Genomic DNA, 23405 nt, shown 5'->3' with positions numbered 1-23405 from the left:
GTTTTGTGTATACGCGAATAAACCCCCTGAGTTTACCCTGACTCAAGTTTGCTGTGGAGTTGTTAATGGAAATTGGATCACACCAAAACTGAAGGCTTTGGAAAATGTGCTAAAGGGGGAAATCAAAATCAAAATACCTTTGTTTTTGGACGGGTGGTGAGAGGAGAAATCAGGACTATTTAAATTAATCTTCCTCCTGTCCGTAACAGAAATTGGGAGATCAAGTCTGAGAAAATCCAATATGAATTTGACCTGAGTCCAAAGTTAAGAAATGAGCCAAATCTGATACAAAAGAGTCAATTGGAAGCCAAAAAGCACACTCTCTGGCTGGAACAAATTTTAAAGCATAAGTAACTTACTGAGAATTCTGCAGTGCTCCTGACTCCCCAAAGCTTGTCCGCCATCTTCAAGGCACAAGTCAGGAGTGTGATGGAATACTCCACACTTGCCTGAATGAGTGCAGCTCCCACAACACTCAACAAGCTTGACACCGTCCAGGACAAATCAGCCTGCTTGATTGGCACCCCATCCACTATCTTAAACATTCACTCCCTCTACCACCGATGCACAGTGGTAGCTATGTGTACCAGCTACAAGATGCACTGCAGCAACTCACCAAGGCTCCTTTGACAGCACTTTCCAAACCCACAACCTCTGTCACCTAGAAGGCCAAGGGCAGCAGGTGCAGGTAGTGGTGTTCCCATGCTAGTTCCTTTCCAAGCCACGCACCATTCTGAATTGGAACTATATCACCGTTCCTTCACTGTCGCTGGGGCAAAATCCTGGAGCTCTCGCCCAAGCAACACTGTGGGTGTACCTACACCACATGGACTACAGTGGTTCAAGAAGGCAGCTCACCACCGCCTTCCCGAGGGCAATTAGGGAAGAACAGTAACTGGTGGCCTAGCCAGCGATGCCCATGTTCTGCGAAAGAAAAAATTTAGCACCCAATTTCCTTTGAATAGCAACATTTTCCAATGTCTCACCATTTAAAAAAAAAAATGACTGCTTTCCCTACCAAGGTGGGAAACCTCACGTTTCATCTGTTATGTTCTTGCCAACTCATTTAACCTGCCTAAATCCTTTTGCAGTCTCTTTGCATCCTCCTTGCAGCTTACTTTTCCACCCAATTTTGTACCATAAGTAAACCTGGATACGTTACATTCGGCCCCCTCATCTAATTAATTGATGGAGATTTTTGCTGATGCCTAAGCACAGACCTTTGTGGAACCCCACAAGTTACACCCTCTTGTTTGTCAAAAGTAGTAACAATGTTAGCATGGAGATTATCTCCGTCAAGCTGACCCTGTTCTTGTTCTACGTTCATAAACAGGCACTTTCATTAGGGACTGGATATAGTATTTGGGACCCTTCACTTCCCCTTCCTTGGCTGAAATCAGATATGTTCTGACAGACTAGGGATTAAACCTGGACCTTCGGCTCTGCTTGGTAGCACAGTCCCGTCACTCATTAAAGCATTGGGGAGCTTACTTTGAAATCGAGTGGATGTTGTTGTACTGTCCGAAGCAGAGGAAATTTCAACCTTATTTTACTGACTCATCTCACTGCAACCTCCAAGCCAATAAGACTAATGGATGAACCTCCTTATTATTAAATTACAAGTAACTAAACAGTACTTTTTGTTTTAATATAGTTTCAGGACCCTGACTTTGGAAGCTTGTCTGGTGGACGTATTATCCGAATTGCTGTACACCCAGATTATCAAGGGGTAATAGTCTTTTTCCTTAAAGGAAGAATATTCAAATGTCTTCATTTATCTGGCTGTGCACTAATCTCAAATCTGCTGTGTAATATCTTACAGTAAATGAGTGTTGAATTGTGTCCATATGAATGGTGCATGATTTTTTTGAAAAGCAAATGTATATTTCTGTTTTGGTAAGCTGTTGAAAAGTTGATCCTTGGAGATTGAGTTAGGGTTGCTGCTTTTTTTTAAAATTTAAACGTGATGCATACAGGCCATAGTGTACACTAGTCCACGTAGTTCATATCATGTAATGTATTTATTCATAAATAGCAATAAATGTTTATACTTCCATTGCACACTGTAGGATCACATATCCATATTCTTGTAGCTCCCCAGGATAGTTTTATGCTCCTGTCCATTAGAAGCTGAGCTGAAAATTTTCCCATTCTTTTCAAATAAAACTTTTTATAGCGGGCAGGGAGATTGGCCTAGCTTTCCAATAGTAACGACAACCAAACTGTTAGCTTTCACCATCATTACTCCTGTGAAACTGATGGCAATTTCTGGAGCCCACACAAGCACAATTGAATACAGAAAGCTAAAAGTTACAATCAGTGTTTGAACTTTTTCCAGGGGTTGAGGTTCCCTGCAAAGTGCAATTCAATTTGAAATCAGGAACTTTTTCTTACATTTAGTCTTATTGTTAAAATGCTTGAGGGACCCCTGGGCTGGTAATGGTGAACTACAGTCATAACTACTGCTGAGAAACCTTTCTGGATCAAAAAAAATTGATTTTATATTTGTGGAAGTGTCAAATTTTTACATTAGGATGAAAATTTTGTATACATTTTGTATAAGCTTTTTTTTGTGGTATTTCAGTTTCTTTCTTAATCCCATGTGTACGTCCCAATCATTTATTTCACTCTTCATAAAAATTTAAAATTAAAAGTGGAAGTGATTCAGTGGTCTTTACTTTCTGATTTGCTACCTGTGAGGGTGCTACAATGTGATTGACTGCTTACCCTACTTGATATCACTGTTGCTGGATGCCTGGAGATGCCCTTTACTTGACATCAGAAACAAGCATTCGTTGGAGAAGCCCACAACCTGGAGATTGCTAGATCTTTGTGGGTAACTTTCTTTAAAGTCAGTGGCGAGCGCTGTTGGTTCGCTGCTGAGCTCAAAGGCCAGCTAACTGCCTACCTTGTGTTAGTAAAGGCTGTATTTAAACTTATCTCACAGCTGACAGTATGTATAAACCACGGTGGTGCTCAATCATAAGATAAAAACAGAAAGTGCTAGAAAAACTCAGGTCTGGCAGCATCTGTGGAGAGAGAAACAGAGTTAACGTTTCGAGTCCAATATGACTCTTCTTTGGAATGGGGTTTTTCCTGTACTTTCTGTTTTTATTTCAGATCCCCAGCATCGCACTATAGTCAACTCCCGTCATTAGTGACCCCCTGTATTGAGAATTTGTTTACTCAGGCAAATGTGTATGTACACCCAAATCGCAGTTCACAGCCCCAAAACTTTGCTTATCCGCGATTTAGAATGTTAAACTCTCACCGTTCCCAATCCTTGCCCGCGTAGAAAGAACATGCTGTGCATGTGCTGCCTCTGCACGTGCGCAATAATGGAACCCTCGCGAATGACGGGAGTTGACTGTGTTTTGCTTTAATTTTAGTGATGCTCAATCGTGTTGATGTATTTAACCCGATGCACCTATAAGAGCACTTCATCCACATGAGCTAGTGAGAGGGGATTTATATTTGTTAGGAAATTATGCCTCCAAGAATTGTGTTGAGCCTTTGCAAGCTTCATTAAATTAAAACTTGCAGCTGCCAGCAAGGAGGAGAAATTATTTTTAATTGACTGTTTTCAAATTTAAGAGGAAAGGATACAGCCAGATCATTTCCTTAAAGGTTTAAAACTTCTAAGTGCTAATTTCAAAATTGCAGGCATCAAAATTTAAATATTGTTTGCAATAATCCATTAAAGCCTTTGTCATTTTTTCTCTCTTTGTTCCTATGGCTAGATGGGATATGGAAGCCGAGCTGTAGAGTTGCTGCAGTTGTATTATGAAGGGAAATTTCCATGTCTAGAGGAGCAAGAGAGCCATAAATCCACCGAGATAACCACCATCAGCAGTGAGGTATGCAGCTTTTGAGTTTGCAACAACAAGATGACAGTAGAATTGTTAAAGCCAGATCGCTGATAAAATGTCAATGAGCTCTCCCAATAGATTTGTTTAGGACAGAGTGGCGTTTTAGCTTCAGTAGTCTCACTAAAGAGGTTTGTAATCCACAGGCATGTGTAGCAGACTGTTCTGCCATGAATTCTTGCATAAGTATTTAATTTATTGTCTAGACCATAAAGATGTGCTATCTTTGATTGTTTTTTGATGACATTAACGCCAGTGATGTTTTTCTTGAACGGGAGAATGTAAGAGTTTAAATGCACCTGTAGTCCCTCCCATGGACAAAAACTTTCCAAACTTGCAGTTTACTATTAAATGTGTCAATTCTTTCAAGCTGGGCAAAGAAAAAATGAGTTCTTCACCTTGTACCAGTTTAGTTAGCTTCATTCACATTCATTTCACTGAATATTTATGCATGGTAACCCAGTTTAGCCAGGGCCAGTGCAAGAGTATTTAGCACCCTTCTCCCCTAGCGATGCCGTGTGACCTGTTTGTTTACTTTGTTTTACTTTTATATGCTATATCTGCAATTAAGGACTGTAATATTCTCCAGAATGATTCTATTATGTAAATCCACACAATAAAGGGAATCACTGACCAAGAATGCAATGGACAGGGTGCAGTGTATATTGATGAAAGAAGCTGTTAAACTTAACTTGAAATCAAGTGTTTATGTATATAAATTCAGATGTTAAAGCCACTTTTATATTTTGCTGATCCTCTAGGCTGGTGGTATTAACAGACTGTAAAAGTAATTTAAGTGCACCTTATGTGAATAATACCTTTAGTTTTACCTTGATCTCACTGGTAAACCAAATATACTACTGACATTAACAGAACAGAGAGGAAGCTGAAATCTAAATATTAATGAAAACAATGGCAAAAGTCACGGATAACTAACTTAACTGATAGTTCAAAGCAATAGTTCAAATGCAGGCACATTGTGGACACTGGGCTAAAATCCTGGAACTCCCTCCCTAACAGCTCTGTGGGTGTACCTATACCACATGGACTGCAGCGGTTCAAGAAGGCAGCTCACCACCACCTTCTCAAGGGCGACTAGGGATGGGTAATAAATGCTGGCCCAGACAGCGAAGCCCACATCCCGTGAATGAATAGAAAAAAATTCCAAACATTAATAAGAGGGCCCACTTCAAGAACAAGTACTTGGTGGCCCACTACATCTGGATGAATACTTTGCTGTGGCTGCCGATTGCGAGACCAAGTAGGAGAGCAGATACCAGGCGCTGCTGGAGCTGCACCACAAGGATAAGGTTCCTAAGGAGTTGGGGAGGGGGTGCCGAGAGTGGGACAGAGAGTCCTTGCTTCAGCCACCGCCAGTTGGAGACGAAAAGTTGGAAGCCTCCTAGGACTGGCCAGAGTTATGATTGGAGGAGCAGCGAGCGCAGGACAGACAGAGGTGCTCTCCCAATCACTAACTCTGTCTCTCACACGCTTTCCAGTTTCTCCAATCACGGATTCCCCCTCTGCCACTTTTACTGCTGCTCAAGATACAGAATATTTGATTGGAGGTGCAGCAACAAAATTGGCAGCAATGGCCAGTAATGGACCACTTCCATAGTTAAATTTGCTTCCTGGCTCCTTGTGACAGGAAGCCAGTACCGGCGTCGGTAAAATTCCCCAACGGTGAGACTGCATCGGGGTGCTGACCAGCCCCTCCCTCCGCTGTGATCCTGTCTCCTGAGGACCAATAAAATTCTCCCTGTTAACTCTGTTTCTCTCTGCACGGATGCTGCCTAGTCTGCTGAGTATTTCTAGCATTTGCTGTTCTGCTTTGTTTTCCAGAATCAGCAGTATTTTGCTTTTGTAAGGAATTCTTTGTTCCCTTAAAGAATAAAAACCCCATGGGCAAAGTGCTTCAAACCTGGCTACTGAGAAGTTAGACAGTATTATATTTTAGGAAGAAGCTTATAATATTGCCAAAAAGAATAGTAAGCCTGAGGATTGGGAGGATTTTCAAATTCAGCAAAGGATAATAAAGAGTAAACTAGCAAGAGACATGAAACTGCAGCGTAAAGCTTCTATAGGTATGGGGAAAGGAAGAGATTAGCACAAATGTTGGCTGCTTCAAAACAGAGCTGGGAGAATTTATATAATGGTGAATAAAGAAATGGCAGAGACATTAAACAAATGCTTTGTACCTGCCTTTGGGGTAGAAGACAAAAAAGCATCCCTGAGATGAGGGAGCTGCCTTTTTATTCAGGGAATGTGGGCATCGCTGGCTGGGCCAGCAATTGTTGCCCATCCCTAATTGCCCTTGCGATTAGTAGAACCTGACAGTAGTGGGGAAAATTCTAGAATCTATTATTAGGGCGCTTGGAAAATTATAGTATGGTTAGGCAGAGTCATCACCAGTTTATGAAAAGAAAAGCATGTTTGACAAGTCTTAGAGGTTGTAACTAGCAGGGTGTTTAAGAGGGATGTAACGTATTTGGGTTTTCAAAAAGGTTTTGATAATGTGCAAGACAGGAGGTCATTATACAGGGTTCATGAGATCGGGGGTAATATATTACCATAGTTTGAGGATGATAAATGGATATAAAACAGAATAGGAATAAAGGGGGCATTTTTAAGTTGGCAGGGTGCTAAGAGCATGAATCAGCACTTGGACCTCAGCTGTTTACAATTTATATCAATAACTTAGATGAGTGGCACAAGTGTAATGGATCCAGATTTGCTAATCGTACAAAGTTAGGTGAGAAAGTAAGCTGTGAGGAGGACACTAGTTGCAAAAGAATTTAGATAAGTTGAGTGGGCAAGAACATGGCAGATGGCATATATTGTGGAGAAATGTGAAGTTATCCACTTTTGTAGGAAAGATGGAGAACATTGGTATTCAGAGGGGCCTTAAGGTATAACAAACAATTAGAAAAGCAAGTGGAATGTTAGCCTTTATTACAAAGGGATTGGAATATAAGACTGATCTTATTACAGTTTTATGGGGTCTTGGTGAGACCACACCTGTGTACACAGTTTTGGTGTCCTTACCTAAGGAAGGATAAACTTGCCTTTGTCAGTGTGCACCAAAGTTTCACTAGACTGATTCGCGTGATGAGAGAATTGCCCTATGAGTTGAATAGACCTATATTCCCTTGTGTTTAGAAGAATGAGAGGTGATCTAATTGAAGCATATAAAATTCTTAGGGGGCTTGACAGTGTAGATGCTGGAAGGATGTTTCCCCTGGCTGAGAAGGACAGAACGAGAATTCACTCTCAGAATAAGGGGTCGACCATTTATGATTAAGATGAGGAGAACTTTTTTTCACCCAAAGGGTTATGAGCCTTTGGAATTCTTTACACTAGAGAGGAACTTAGGAGCAGGAGTAGGCCATTCGGCCCTTCGAGCCTGCTCCACCACTCAATAAGATCATGGTTGATCTGGTTGTGGTCTCAGCTCCACTTTGCTGCCTGCCCTGTGAATGAGCTGTGACTGCTCAGTTGTTGAATATATTCCAGATAGAGATTGATTTTTAGGTACTAAGGGAATTAAGGCACATGGGGATAGTGCGGGAAGGCAGAATTGAGGTAGAAGATCAGCTGTGATATATTGAATGTCAGAGCAGGCCCTAAGAGTCAAATGGCCTACTCCCCCTGTTTCTTACTAACTTCAGACTTGTCTGTTGGGTAAATTATTTCTCTATTCCAGAATCTTTTTTCTCTCCTGTTTTTCAATCCTTCTCCCTCTGTTTATTCCTGCAACCAAGCCTTGTTCCCCAGTTATAGGCAACTTCCTACTCACGTCACATCATATTCCTGAGGTCGATTATTGAAGCACCCCGTTGTCTTGCCTTTATCTCCTATCCAGCTATTCCTTTCTGCCGAGAATGCATATTCATAACATTGCAGTTAAGGTAAAGAACTTGGTGTTTAAGATATTTATTTTAGTAATTTCAGTGCCAGGACATCGCTGCAGGAGTTCATCAGAATAGTGTACTAGCCCCAACCATCTTCAGCTGTTTCATCAATGACCTTCCCTCCATTGAAAGGTTAGAATGTTCACTGATGATTGCACAATGCTCAGTACCATTCGTGACTCCTCAGACACTGAAGCAGTCTGTGTCCATTTGCAGCAAGTCTTGGGCAATATTCAGGCTTGGGCAGATAAGTGGCAAGTAACATTTGCACCAAACAAGTGCCAGGCAATGACCATCTCCACCAAGAGCAAATGTAATCTCTGCCCTTGACATTCAATGGCATTACCATTGCTAAATCCCCCACTATCAACATCCTGGGGTGTTACCATTGACCAGAAACTGTGGCTACAAGAGTTGGTCAGAAGCTGAGAATTCTGCAGAGTGAGATATGTTTTTATTCATTCATGGGATGTGGGCGTCACCGGCTAGGCCAGCATTTATTACCCATCCCTAATTGCCCTCGAGAAGGTGGTGGTGAGCTGCTGCCTTGAACTGCTGCAGTCCATGTGGTGTAGGTACACCCACAGTGCTGTTAGGGAGGGAGTTCCAGGATTTTGACCCAGTGACAGTGAAGGATCGGCGATATATTTCCAAGCCAGGATGGCGAGTAACTTGGAGGGGATCTTCCAGGTGGTGTGTTCCCATGACTCTGCTGCCCTTGTTCTTCTAGAGGGTAGAGTTCGTGGGTTTGGAAGGTGCTGTCTAAGAAGCCTTGGTGAATTCCTGCAGTGTATCTTGTAGATGGTACACACTGCTGCTACTGTGCGTCAATGATGGAGGGAGTGAATGGCACCACATCCACAAACAATCAAGCGGGTGCTTTGCCCTGGACAGTGTCAGGCTTCTTGAGCGTTGTGGGAACTGCACTCATCCAGGCAAGTGGGGAGTATTCCATCACACTCCTGACTTGTGCCTTGTAGATGGTGGACAGGCTTTGGGGAGTCAGAAGATGAGTTACCCCAGGATTCCTAGAGTCTGACCTGCTCTTGCAGCCACAGTATTTATATGGCTAGCTCAGTTCAGTTTCTGGTCAATGGAACCCCCAGGATGTTGATCGTGGGGGATTCGGCGATGTTAATGCCATTGAATGTCATGGGGCAATAGTTAGATTCTCTCTTGTTGGAGATGATCATTGCCTGGCACTTGTGTGGCACAAATGTTACTTGCCACTTGTCAGCCCAAGCCTGGATATTGTCCAGGTTTTGCTGCATTTGGACATGGACTGCCTCAGGAACTGAGGAGTCGCGAATGGTGCTGAACATTGTGCAATCATCAGCGAACATTCCCATCTCTGACCTTATGATAGAAGGAAGGCCGTTGATGAACAGCTGAACATGGCTGCTCTAGGGCACTACCCTGAGGAACTCCTGCAGTGATGTCCTGGAGCTAAGATGATTAACATCCAACCATCCTCCTTTGTGCTAGGTATGACTCCAATCAGTGGAGAGTTTTGCTAGGGTTCCTTGATGTCACACTTGGTCAAATGCTGCCTTGATGTCAAGGGCAGTCACTTTTGCATTACTTCTTGAATTCAGCTCTTTTGTCCATGTTTGAAGCAAGGCTGTAATGAGGTTAGGAACTGAGTGACCCTGGCAGAACCCAAACTAAGCATCAGTGAGCAGGATATTGCTGAGCAAGTGCCGCTTGATAGCACTGTTGATGACCCTTTCCATCACTTTACTGACACCTCCTGACCCCCTAAAGCCTGTCCCTCATCCACAAGGCAAAAGTCGGGAGTGTGATGAAATACTGTCCACTTGCCTGAATGAGTGCAGCTCCAACAACGCTCAAGAAGCTCGACACCATCCATGACAAAGCAGCCTGCGTGCTATGCATTACATCCATCAACTTAAACCCACTCCCTCCACCACTGACACAGAGTAGCAGCAGTGTCTGCCATCTACAAGATGCACTAAAGCAATTCACCAAGGTTCCTTCAGCACCTTCCAAACCCACAACCTCTACCACCTAGAAAGAGAAGGACAGCAGATGCATGGGAACACCACCACCTGCAAGTTCCCCTCCAAGCCACACACTGTCCTGGCTTGAGCCGTATCGCTGTTCCTTCACTGTCGCTGGGTCAAAGCCCTGGAAACCCCTTCCTGACAGCACTGTGGGTGTACCGACACCACAGGGGCTGCAGAGTTTCAAGAAGGCAGTACACCACCACCTGCTCAAGGGCTATTAGGAATGGGCAGTAAATGCTGGACTAACCAGTGATGCCCACATCCCATGAGCAAATAAGGGAAAAAAGTTGCTGAAAAAAGAGACGCCAAAGCTTTTTGTCTTGCACTCATCAGGACACTTTGCAAGAATATCAATATAAGGAGAAAACAACAATTTATATTGTATGTGAAGAGAGTGCTGATTGGTTGGCAAGTGGACTCTGATTGGCAGAGGCATTGCTGTGGGGAATGCACCAGTGATGGTGAGTCAGTTAATTGCTAAGCATTGTTTGAAATTTAACCAGGCAGCATGACCCTGAATGGTGAAGGCATTGCCCTGAGGAATGAGTCAGCGAATGGTTGTCACTTATTTTGTATTGCTGAAACAAGCACAACCTGTGTACATGTTCTTTCTGACTGCAAAGAACAGTGCCCTGTATATTAACATATGTAGCTTCCAATACACTTGCCAACCAATCAGCACTCTCTTCACATACAGAATGAATTGTTGTTTCCCTTTATTTTGGCATTGTTGCGAAGTGTCCTGATGAGTGTAAAGCGAAAAAGGCTTGTCTCTTTTTTCAGCTCAAGTTCTATGCTGCCAAAGGTAAAAAAAGATTTTCCATGAGGAAAATTGGTCAACCCATTGGAACTCTGCGCTGGAATATGCATTTTTTAAAGCTGTATAGACATTGACTTGTTAGAAATGTTTTGTGAATGAACCTGAAGGATAAATGGCTTGATTTATATCATAGTAAAACCATTATTTTACTCAGGCTATCAGTTTACTCGAAGAGATGTTGTCTCCACGCAAAGACTTGCCACCATTACTGCTGAAACTCAATGAGCGGCCAACAGAAAAGCTTGATTACCTGGGTGTGTCATATGGACTCACGCCACAGCTGCTGAAGTAAGTTACAATGTCTGTTCAACAGGGCAGACATTTTAAAGTATTCTATGGCTCCTCGCACACTGGTAGTTTTAGCACATTGCATTTAACATTTTTTATTGAAATATATCTTTAGGTGATTATGGAATTGAATTTTCAAGAATTGAAGCAGCATTTCCCATTTGCCCCTTAATTCATTGAAGAATTGCATGTTTTTCCCAAAATGAGTCACATTGATATTAATTTTTTTTAACAAGGTTTCCTAAATTTTATTTTACTATTATAAACTTAGTAGGAAGTGAAGCTTGCTGGAGGAAACTGTTTTTCTTCTCTGGGCTATAGTTAGTTGAGCATGGGTACAATCTGGAACATGTTCTTGTAAATCACTGAACCAGAATATGAATCACACTGTTGACTTGGTCATTTGATTTATCACAGAATCCACAATATTAAAATAACTAAAATAATTTAGGACAATAAAGGCTAAAAGTTATCAACTGACCTCCCAGCATTAGTAAAACATAAAGTTATTGTTTTGGATGGAAACCCTTGATCATCATTCGATTTTGAGCACTAGTTTCTATCTGATGTTTAATTCTTTCCTCTCTTCAAATGCTGATCAAGCCGATGTAAATACTTCCAATAATTTCTATATTTTTTTCAGCTACCCTGGCAAGTATAATTTAGGATACAACTTACTGGTGCTCTTTATGTGAGATATGTGCTGTTATTAACAGCATGATCTAATAAATACAAAATCTCAGTGATCTCCTTCAAAATAATCTTGTCCTCTTACTAGAACCTTTTAATGATCATTGAAGTTAGATGGCAAAAGGCCTGTGCAGATTTTGAAAGCTAGAAATAACTGCATTCTCAAGGGGGATGGCTGGGGTAATTACTGAATTAACTGTTCAGTTAACTGGTAAGAGATAGCTTTTGAACAGCAGCTTAATAGTCAGTCTAAATGCCAGGTCTTTCATATGGGACCTATTTCTGTACAACCTCCAAAAAGCTTTTCATAGTGTATTTCTACCCACAGCAAAGTGCTTGAAGGCAATAGAGAATATGTCTTTCATGCAGCAATACCTGCAATTACAGACATTTTAAACTATAACCAAGCTCTTCAATGTAGTTGCATTGAGCAACTAAAATAATTAGAATTCTTATGTTGTTTGACATAGGTCCAGTGCACTTTGAGCTACTGGAACTTCAAGGCCTCTAGTTTTTAATTTTTATTTTTAGTGGATTAACATTTTGACTGCCCCTTCCATATTTTTTTCTGTATACATCATATAAAATCTATTGCTGACCTAATGCTTCTAATAATGTAGAATGTTGGGCCCTTGACTTGAGGATTGTCCTGAAGAGTCCTAGACTTTATGGTCAATATTTGAATGAACGAAAACTGTGGCATTTTGGATGGGAAGGGAAAGGTCATTCTTACCCCCAAGAAATGAATCTCAATTAAAAGGTTGTTGGATAATTGAGATGGTAACCTGTAATATTACTGCCATTCTGCTGCTTCAAATATGACAGTTTCTGTATCTGCAAGGGCACAAGGATGTGATGTTTTGTGGAGCCAATAAATAGTGTCCATAGCTTAGGCTGTCCACTGTTCATGCAAAAGTCCTCTCAATGCCTGTTGTAGGATGCCAGTTATGTGAAAGTGTGCAAAAGCACTTTGTAAGAAGTGACTGCCGTACTGTAGATTAAAGGAAAATACCCGGATGTCCTTAGGAACAGGACTGAAACTCATTTAAAAGATTTGTATCAAAGTGGTTTCCAGCCAAACTCATTTTAAATCTGCATTTGTTTTGTTTTAAGGTTCTGGAAGCGAGCTGGATATGTTCCAGTGTATCTAAGACAGACACCTGTGAGTTCTTTGACTTTTCAATTTTAGTAGAATGTGTTAATTCGAATGCCTTTAGTCTGTACAAAGTAATAACTGGGATGAGGAATAGTACCTGAAATAATTCATTTCTATGAAGTGATTAACTACACAATACATTTGGTGCATTACTGTGTAAGCAAATTGCACAGTACTGTATAATCCAATTGCATTGACACAGAAATAAAATCTGGCTGAATTGTTTTATATGTGGAACAGATTCACTGTACAGTAAATCCCTGGTCTGAAAAGCGTTGGGTCCCACCTGGTTTGGATTAGTGATGACCCAGTATACAATAGTGGGGGAAGGGGGATTTTTTGGAAATTAGCTGATTTTTGTATTAAAAGACTGCCCTCAGCTGGCACAGGTTAGATCGGGCTCATCCAACCTTTTCAGGTGGGGGGGCCACATTTCAATTTTCCTCACGGTGTTGGTGGTGGGGGGGAGCGCGATGAGCAAATTTCAGAAAGATTAAACATGAATTTCAAAAACAAAAGCTTACGTATGAAAAAGAAACAACTTGCTGAGCAAAAAAATCACAGCAATAAATTGATGGTTTATTACACATTTTTTGAAAATTAAGGTGGCCATTCGAGTGTGAATAGGGGTGTGTGTGTGTGTGTGTGTGTCCAGCTTACTCAGTGTCAGGATGTTCAATTACTTACCCTCACCCCTGTGAGAGTTGGTGTGTGTGCCTGTTGGTGTGTGGCACTCAAGTTAAATGAGAACCCTGAGGCTGGAAGTGAGCCAGACAAACACTGCCTTACAATCTCCAACCCCTCCTCCCCCTCCTGTCTCTCTCCCCCTCCTGTCTCTCTCCCCCTCCTGTCTCTCTCCCCCTCCTGTCTCTCTCCCCCTCCTGTCTCTCTCCCCCTCCTGTCTCTCTCCCCCTCCTTTCTCTCTCCCCCTCTGCCTCTCTCTCCCCCTCTGCCTCTCTCTCCCCCTCTGCCTCTCTCTCCCCCTCTGCCTCTCTCTCCCCCTCTGCCTCTCTCTCCCCCTCTTCCTCTCTCTCCCCCTCTGCCTCTCTCTCCCCCTCTGCCTCTCTCTCCCCCTCTGCCTCTCTCTCCCCCTCTGCCTCTCTCTCCCCCTCTGCCTCTCTCTCCCCCTCTGCCTCTCTCTCCCCCTCTGCCTCTCTCTCCCCCTCTGCCTCTCTCTCCCCCTCTGCCTCTCTCTCCCCCTCTGCCTCTCTCTCCCCCTCTGCCTCTCTCTCCCCCTCTGCCTCTCTCTCCCCCTCTGCCTCTCTCTCCCCCTCTGCCTCTCTCTCCCCCTCTGCCTCTCTCTCCCCCTCTGCCTCTCTCTCCCCCTCTACCTCTCTCTCCCCCTCTGCCTCTCTCTCCCCCTCTGCCTCTCTCTCCCCCTCTGCCTCTCTCTCCCCCTCTGCCTCTCTCTCCCCCTCTGCCTCTCTCTCCCCCTCTGCCTCTCTCTCCCCCTCTGCCTCTCTCTCCCCCTCTGCCTCTCTCTCCCCCTCCTGTCTCTCTCTCCCCCTCCTGTCTCTCTCTCCCCCTCCTGTCTCTCTCTCCCCCTCCTGTCTCTCTCTCCCCCTCCTGTCTCTCTCTCCCCCTCCTGTCTCTCTCCCCCCCTCCTGTCTCTCTCTCCCCCTCCTGTCTCTCTCTCCCCCTCCTGTCTCTCTCTCCCCCTCCTGTCTCTCTCTCCCCCTCCTGTCTCTCTCTCCCCCTCCTGTCTCTCTCTCCCCCTCCTGTCTCTCTCTCCCCCTCCTGTCTCTCTCTCCCCCTCCTGTCTCTCTCTCCCCCTCCTGTCTCTCTCTCCCCCTCCTGTCTCTCTCTCCCCCTCCTGTCTCTCTCTCCCCCTCCTGTCTCTCTCTCCCCCTCCTGTCTCTCTCTCCCCCTCCTGTCTCTCTCTCCCCCTCTGCCTCTCTCTCCCCCTCTGCCTCTCTCTCCCCCTCTGCCTCTCTCTCCCCCTCCTGTCTCTCTCTCCCCCTCCTGTCTCTCTCCCCCTCCTGTCTCTCTGCCCCTCTCTCCCCCTCCTGTCTCTCTGCCCCTCTCTCCCCCTCTGCCCCTCTCTCCCCCTCTGCCCCTCTCTCCCCCTCTGCCCCTCTCTCCCCCTCTGCCCCTCTCTCCCCCTCTGCCCCTCTCTCCCCCTCTCTCCCCCTCTCTCCCCCTCTGCCCCTCTCTCCCCCTCTGCCCCTCTCTCCCCCTCTGCCCCTCTCTCCCCCTCTGCCCCTCTCTCCCCCTCTGCCCCTCTCTCCCCCTCTGCCCCTCTCTCCCCCTCTGCCCCTCTCTCCCCCTCTGCCTCTCTCTTGCATTCGCTCTCTATCTCTCTCTCTCTGTCTCCCTCTCGTTCTCTCTCTGTCCCTCTCTGCCTCTCTTGCTCTCTGTCTCTCTTACTCTCTTGTTCTCCCTCTGTCTCTCTATCTGTCTTTCTGTCTCTCTCTCTCTCTCTGACACTCTCCTTCCCTGACAGACATATACACCCCCTCTCTCACTCCCTTTGCGCGTGCGTGCGTACAAACACCCTCTCTCACACACACTCACCCCATATTTCTCTCTCTCTCTCTCACTCTCACTCACACACATACTCATACTCATCCTCCCAAAAGATGTTTTGCCTATCACACAAATGAGTGATGTGGTACATGAATTTCGGTGTCAGTGTGATGCTAAGTATGTAGGCCGTACGTCCCAAAGACTGGTGAATTGTATCAAACAGCATGTTCCAGCCACTGTTCACAATGGGCAAGGTACAGACCATACCCAACCAGCTCATGCTCGCAAAATTCAAACCGCATTGTCCAACATTAGATGTGATTCTGCGATTGGACAGCATTTGCTAAATAATTCTCAGTGTGCTAAGAATTACGCTGACAACCAATTTAAGATTGTCAGTTGGGCTCGCAATTTGGTGCATTTGCGTGTACTGGAAGCTACATATATTAATACACAGGGCCCTGTTCTTTGCAGACAGAAAGAACATGTACACACATTGCGCCTGTTTCAGTTGAACAAAATAAGTGACAGCCATTCACTGGTTCATTCCTCAGTTCAATGCCTTGACCAATGAGGGTCAAACTGCCTGGTTTAAATTTCAAACAATACTTGGCAGTTAATTGTCAGTCACCATCAGTGGTGCATTCTCCATGGCAACGCCTTTGCCAACCAATCAGCACTCTCTTCACATACAGTATAAATTGTCGTTTTCCCCCTTATATTGGTATTCTTGCGAGTGTCCTGATGAGTGCAAGACGAAAAGTTTAAACATGCCTCTTTTTTTCGGTAATAGACATTTGTTTCAGAATTTTGAATGGTTATAGCCCAACAATGATGACTCAAATCCCCTAAGTAATACCCTTGTCAAGCATTACAAAAGTTTTATAACTGACATACTGCAGCAGAGAAATCTGTCAATCTCAGTCTTGAACATACTCAACCACTGAGCCCTCTGAGGGAGGGATTTCCAGAGATTCACCACCCTCTGATTGAAGAAATTCCACCTCATCTCAGTCCTAAATGGCCTGCCCCTTACTGTGAGATTGTGTCCCTTGATTCTAGACACCCCAGGCAGGGGAAACATCCTTCCTGCATCTACCCCGTTGAGCCCTGCAAGAATTTTGTATGCCTGAATGAGATTACCTCTCATTCTTCTAAACTCCAGAGAATAAAGGTCCAGTCTATTTAATCATTTCCCATAAGATAATCCCTCCATCCCAGGTATTAATTTGGTGAACCTTCATTGCATTCTCTCTATGTCAAGTATATCTTTCCTTGGGTAAGGGGACCAAAATTGCACACACTACTCCAGGTGCGATCTCACCAAGACTCTATATAATTGTGGTAAAACATCTTTACTCCTGTACTCAAATCTTTTTGCAATAAAAGCCAACATACCATTTGCCATTTTGAAGTCATTTGGAGGCCATGATAGGTCATCCACTTCTGGTTGAACATGGTTGCAAATGCATTAGCCTTGTCTTTTGCACTGATGTGCTGGGCTCTCCCATCATTGAGGATGGAAATATTTATGGAGCCGCCTCCTCATATTAGTTGTTTTAATTGTTCACCACCATTCACGACTGGATGTAGCAGGAGTGCAGAGCCTAGATCTGATCTGTTGGTTGTGGGATCATTTAGCCCTGTTTATTGCATGCTGCTTCTACTGTTTGGCACGCAAGTAGTCCTGTGTTAGAGCTTCACCAGATTGATATCTCATTTTTAGTTAGGTCTGGCATGCCCTCCTTCATTCTTCATTGAACCCGGGTTGGTCGCTTAGCTTGGTGGTAATGGTAGAGTGGGGGATATGCTGGACCATGAGGCCACAGGTTGTGGTTGAGGACAATTCTGCTGCTGCTGATTGCTTACAGCACCTCATGGATGCCCAGTCTTGCATTGCTAAATCATGGAAATGCCGCGCTTTAGGATTTTCAGTAGCCAGAGTGAGACGACCAGTAGGACACCCAAAGCTCTACTTCAAGGATGCTTGCAAGCATAAACATCGATGCTTGCTCCTGTTAGATATGAGCTGACAACAGAGGAAAATGGTGAAGTCATCTATGGGCTGCTATGTGCCGCCATGATGATCAATGGCCACTGCGGCTTGTCAACAGGTGCCAATACCAAAATCAACAACCCACAATTACACCTGATAACCACTTCATATGTGGCGCTGGTGGCAGAACCCACCATTCACAGACTGGTCTCTGCAGCCATCAGCAAAAGTGCATCATATGAAGCTGCCCCATCTCTAATGGATTTGATTTGCTGAATTTCCATATCTCACACAGATGGAAGGATGCAGTGACGAAGAATTGCACACAACACAATGGATGGTATCCTCGGTGTGAAGATGGGACTTCATCTCCACAAAAATTGTATGGTTGTCACTCCTACCAATATTGTCACGGACACATGCATCTGTGACAGGTAGACTGGTGAGGATGCGTTCAAGTAGGTTTTTCCCTCTTGGTCCTTCCAACACCTGCCGCAGGCCCAGTCTGACAGATAATCCCTTCAGGAGTTGGCCAGCTCAGTCAGTAGTGATGCTTATGGACATGTAGGGAGAGGTGTGAGAGTCCCTTTTGGAGTCTCATTTAGGTTCGGAGCTGTACTCTGCATGTAACAGGAATGAGTGACTGACAAGTAATGTGTTAAAGCAACAATTTTATTGAATATTGAATAATGATAATACGACAATTACTTAGTCTGTCCCACGACACCATCCTAAATTGGTATATATGTTACCATCTCCTTGGTACACAGCCAGCGAAGCCCACATCCCGTGAATGAATTTTTTAAAAAAACAACTCCGTTCCTGGCCCTTCCTCCACTCTTCAGTGGTGACTATTCCGCTACGGCTGCAGCAGCGAGACCTTGAAACAAAGTCCCTTTAAGCCAAATTTCTGGCTCCATTCCAGCCTCCCGAAGCCTGGTACAGTCCTTTCCCAAAACAAGTCTCAATTCTAATCTATTCTCCTCACAGGCACTGCATATTGCACAATAAATTGGTTATGAATCTTTTGATGGTGTCTTCCTATCTGTCATCTTTCAGGTGTTATGTCCGTCAATCAGACTTCATTTTCTGAAGACCATTCTAGGTCATCACAATAAGGTTATTTATAGCCCCGGTCTGTAGTGTAAGGGTCACTGAATGCAGTAAGAGAAGGGACTTCTGATTAAACAAAAGGCAACCTATTTTCGTATTCTAGCTTGAAAAATGGAAAACATGCCGTCTAACTCCCAGCTGGGCATGGCCATTATGAAAGAAACAAGGTCTGGGAAAACAGATCACTGCTGATTATTATTGATTAATTCATCAAAGCACAATCATAGCTGAGTTAAGATCAATGTCTACCAAGTAAGATTTAATACAAAGTAACTTTAAATATTCATTATAGGCTTAAAATCAAGACCAAAGCAGAAATAAAATGCAAAAATACAATATTACAAAAATTAGTGTTTGCAGGCCTGCAGACTACTAATGGACATAGACTGCTTCTGGTCAGACGGGGACAGGATCAAGAAGTTCAGTTTGTGCCTCTCCTGTCTGTAATGAGTACTGATTCATCAGTTCAACAGCTGAGTGGCGGAGGGGGGGTTGGTGGCATTCGATGATAATCAGCAGGAAGTTTCCTTGCCCATGTTTGACCTGATGCCATGAGGCTTCATGGGGTCCAGGGTCAATGTTAAGACTCCCAGGGTAGCTCCCTCCCAGTGGTTTATCACTGTGCCGCCACAGGCTCTGTCCTACTGGATTGGAAGGTGCTGGAGAAGTCTGGGGCATTGGCTGTAAGGTAGGATTGGAAGAGTATGACTATGTCAGGCTATTGCTTCACTTGTCCATGGGGCATCTCCAATTCTGGCACAATCCCCCAGATGTTAGTGAGGAGGACTTTGCAGGTCGACTGGGCATGATGTGCTTTGTTTCCAGTGCCTTGGTTGATGCTGGGTCTGTCCCATGTTATTATTGAACTTTTAATAAAGCCTTTGTGTTAACTGCAGAATGAACTGACTGGTGAACATTCCTGTATAATGTTGAAGACACTGAATGAAGAGGAGGATGTGGAATCTACACGAGAGAACTGGCTCCTTGCCTTCTGGACAGGTACAATCCTAACCCCTTGCACTAACAAATTCCAGACTAGGGTTATGAATTATTAGCTTATACACACCTAAGTTGCTCATTATTGTTAGCATTAACAGACATTAACCTGTATTTTCAATGGGCTACCATCTAGTATAATAGAACACAGTAGGAGGCCATTCGTGTAATAGTTCCTCTATTCCTTAATTCTAAATCAAATAGGTTTTGTTTTTGGCTCCTCATTACCTCATCCCTCTCCAATGCTATAATAATTCCTTTGATCAACACTCACACTCCATCCCTGTCCTTCCTTTCCTTCCACAGAAATATTACATTTCTAATCCTTTCCTTTGAGCCAGTTCTGTTTTTGCCACCACATCGTAGTCCCATGTGACAAGTTGTGTTGTAGCTCAGCAACCTTATTCATCATGCTAGGTACAGTGCACAAGTACTCCAAACTCGCCTTGCTTTTGGCTCCTATATGATTCCTCCTATTTCTGAATTATTCTTTATTCTTGTGCTATTTGTCTCCCCCAGTCTTCTGTGCACCTTGTTTCTCTTCTCTTAACATCTCCCCCTGGTGCTTGCCCTCCATAACACTAGATAACCTTCCTCCGAGGACATTGGTCTCAACTCTGTTCAGATGCAACCTGTTCGTTTTGAGCAGATCCCTTCTGTCCCAGAACTTATCCCGATGTCCGAGGAATCTGAAGCCTCCCTCCTGCACCATTTCTCCAGTCATGCATTAGCCTAACTTATCCGACTATTATACGGGTGCATGGCAACAGATTAATCCAGAGATTACTGCTACCTATTGAGGCCTTGGTTTTTTTTTAAACTTCCTTCCTAAATCCTGAAACTCTGATTGCAGGACCCTCAGTCCTTTTCCTCCTTATGGCATTGGTTCCGACGTAGACCACAACTTCTCCAACCCCTCCCGCAAATTGTTCTTTACACTTGCATCAGGGAGGTAACACGCCATGAGGGACTCACAGCAGCAGTTGCTGAAACACCTGTCAGTCTTCCTGACCATTGAATCCCAGATAAGCACTGCATTCCTACACCTCCTGTATCATACTGTGAACTGCACTCCTTTGAGATGTCATCACTCTCACTGGTATTTAATACTGAAAACTGGTTAGTGAGTGACATTCCTGGAGGATTCCTGCACAGCCTACCTCTTTATACCTTAACAAATAACCACCCACTTAATGTGCTGTGGTGTCTGTGACTGGGGTGGCCACCTCCTGGAATGTACAATCTAGTATATTCTCTGTCTCCTTTATGACCAACAGTGATTCTAACCATTGTTCAAGCTCAGAAACTCAGGAACCATGCAATTGGAGTTATATATCCATCTATCTCTAGCTCTAAAGCTATGCATATATTGAGATAAATAGATACACACATAAGTACGATATATCTGTGTGCAAATATACACGATATATGTGTAACTCCTTGAACCCTCGTTTATTATTTCTTCATATTTATGTATAGCAGGCATTTATTAAATGTAATTTCGAGTCTGTTTAGTGTTTGTATCCCTGCTTATTTTATCCCCTTAAATGTTTATACTGGGTACTTATCTAGGAACATAGGTAGGCCATTTAGCCCCTCACTGGAGGAGGAGGCTCCACAAATATTCCCATCCTCAGTGATCAGGCTATCTTGGATCTGGTAATGTGTAATGAGGCAGGTTTAATAAATGATCTCAGAGTAAAAGATCCTCTAGGAAACAGTGAATGGTAGAATTTAGCATTCAGTTTGAGAGTGAGAAACTTGGGTCGGAAACAACTGTGCTAAACTTAAATAAGGGTAAATACAAAGGAGGGCAGAGTTGGCTGTCGTGGACTGGGAAAGAAGTTCAGCAGAAAAGATGGTTGATGAACAATGGCAGATGTTTAAGAAAATAGTTCATCACTCACAACAAAGATATATCCCAGTGAGGAAGAAGGATTCTCAGAAGTTGATAAGCCAACCATGGTTAACCAAGGGAGTTAAGGATAGTATCAAGTTGAAAGAAAAAACATAGTGTGGCAAAGATTAGTGGTAAGCTAATGCCTACATGGACATACATTTGCCAGTGTTTAGCCCATTCATTTAATCTACTAATATGTTTTTGTGGGTTAATACTTCCATCTACACTGCTGTTGTTTCTTCAGTTCTCTGCCAGAAGGCAGGTCTGACCCATAGTGCCACGATCTCCACCACGGGTAGGGCAAGGAAGCAGGTCCCGAATCCACCCCAGCTGGACTGGGATGGAAACCTGTGCTGTTGGCACCAACCTGATCCACACCGGCTATCCTGCCAATTGGCTTGTCCCAAGATGTCCGAGTTGCTGTGGTAACATACACTTTTACATGTATGTTGTAGTCTGGAGCTATGGATAGTGATGGTAGAGGCTCTAATTTCTTTCCATCACATGGCTGACCAGGAATCTCTCCCATTCTTACCGCCTGCCATTGGCGTGTGTTGGAAGAATTTTTAAGTTGATACTGGACCTTTGGCTGCATTATGAATGCACCTTCCTTGGCCATCAAGTTCTGGAGTGGGACTTGAACACAGAGCTTCTGGCTCAGAGACGGGGATGCTACCCATTACATCACAAGACCTTCTCCTACACTGCTTACAATGCTGCTTGTCTTTGTATCTTCAACAAATTTGGATGTGCGGCTTTCTATCTCATCATCTAAATTGTTAATAAATGTTGGATAGTTGAGGTCCCAACAAGATTCTTGCAGGACATCACTGGTCACATCTGCCGATTATTAGTTTGCAATACTTTACTTTTAGAACTATGAGAATCACTTGGATTTAACTCAGTTTCAAATCAGTAATTATTTTTTCTGAATATAAGCTAATTATTTCTTATCTTTTTTAAGATGGTAATTTTTCAATTGAGGTTAAGCAACGCTAAATTGGTTTACTATGGCTATCGCTGGCTCCTCTGCTGTGTCATCATTTCTGTAAATTTCCTCACTCTTTTCCTGCACTGCCATTGCACATGTTCTTCTGATCCTCTGCTGCACTACTGTTTAATTGCTTGGAGCCGTCCCTGCGTTGTTGAGCACTCTCCCAATACTCTCCATTAAAATGCTAAAGGAATTTGACATCAATGTTTTGTATGAATACTTCGAAAGATGGCTGTTTTCCTTTTACAAGTGTAGTCCATTTACAAGTTCATATTATTGTTCATGGACAGTAACAGCATATCAGATATGTTAAGATCAGTCATTTGCATTATCTGTTAGTGAATTAAAAAAATTACCCTGGTGATGTAAAACGATTAAAAACTAAGAATTTTGGCCAGTTGTGTTACCAAAATATGTGGCAAATAAGTTTTGAAAGGAAAATGAAAGCTAGGTTTTAGATATTAATTTTAAGGAAATACATGTCTAAGTATTCTGGGTTGAATGTACAGATACGTGAATAAATCAGTCTGTCCACAGATTTCCGAAGACGGTTTCTGTCCCTCCTGTCTTACCAGTTCAGCAGCTTCTCTCCCTCAGTGGCACTGAATATTCTTCAGAATAAAAACATGAAACAGGGATCAAAGCCAAGTAAGTGACCAGCTTATTTTCTGATTAAAGAAACTGTGAAGTTCATATTTTGTTAAGTAAAACTCTGTGTATTTCACACAATATGCAGTGATAAATAGCTTCAACAAAATCATGGAACAGCTGAAGACTTTGTAGAATAAAGTAGTTGGGGGTTGACACTAATAATTGAGTTAAAAGCATGAAAAGCGCAGAGACAAAAAGATATCTAGTTACCTACATTAGGGAATGTACAATATGGTAGATTAGCATAACTTCAAAAACTTTGATGTAAACCAAGGCTTGGAGGTGATGAGGAATTAAAATGGCTGACATACATCATATATGCTGAATATTGGTGTTATCAGCCCATGAACAATATTTTGTCACTTAAATAGCTCAATAGAATTTATTCAAGAACTTTATGGTGAAACAATGAGCTCCTACTGTAATTGACAGGGATTATAACCATGAGTGTATTACTTTTCTATGCCTGTGATGTGTGCATATAATTTCCTGAACATGTTTAGCTGATGGCATTTATGCAGAGGAGAGCGT

The 23405-nt window shown here is 43.3% G+C and overlaps 1 protein-coding gene across 2 annotated transcripts in view; it reads left to right on the top strand.

Moving 5' to 3' along the window:
* nat10 (N-acetyltransferase 10) overlaps positions 1-23405 on the top strand; it is a 115794-nt gene that overhangs the window by 59076 nt on the left and 33313 nt on the right. For both annotated transcript variants that reach the window (XM_078549576.1, XM_078549575.1), the window contains exons 18-23: positions 1655-1729; positions 3741-3857; positions 10779-10912; positions 12716-12764; positions 19230-19332; positions 22761-22871. In XM_078549576.1, coding sequence (XP_078405702.1) covers positions 1655-1729; positions 3741-3857; positions 10779-10912; positions 12716-12764; positions 19230-19332; positions 22761-22871 — 589 coding nt within the window. The remainder of the gene's footprint in view (positions 1-1654; positions 1730-3740; positions 3858-10778; positions 10913-12715; positions 12765-19229; positions 19333-22760; positions 22872-23405) is intronic.

This window comes from Cetorhinus maximus, chromosome 9 (genome assembly GCF_964194155.1).
Source record: "Cetorhinus maximus chromosome 9, sCetMax3.hap1.1, whole genome shotgun sequence".
Taxonomy (NCBI): domain Eukaryota; kingdom Metazoa; phylum Chordata; class Chondrichthyes; order Lamniformes; family Cetorhinidae; genus Cetorhinus; species Cetorhinus maximus.
Note: the sequence above shows the minus strand (reverse complement) of the source record. Positions and strands in the feature narration are given on the sequence as shown.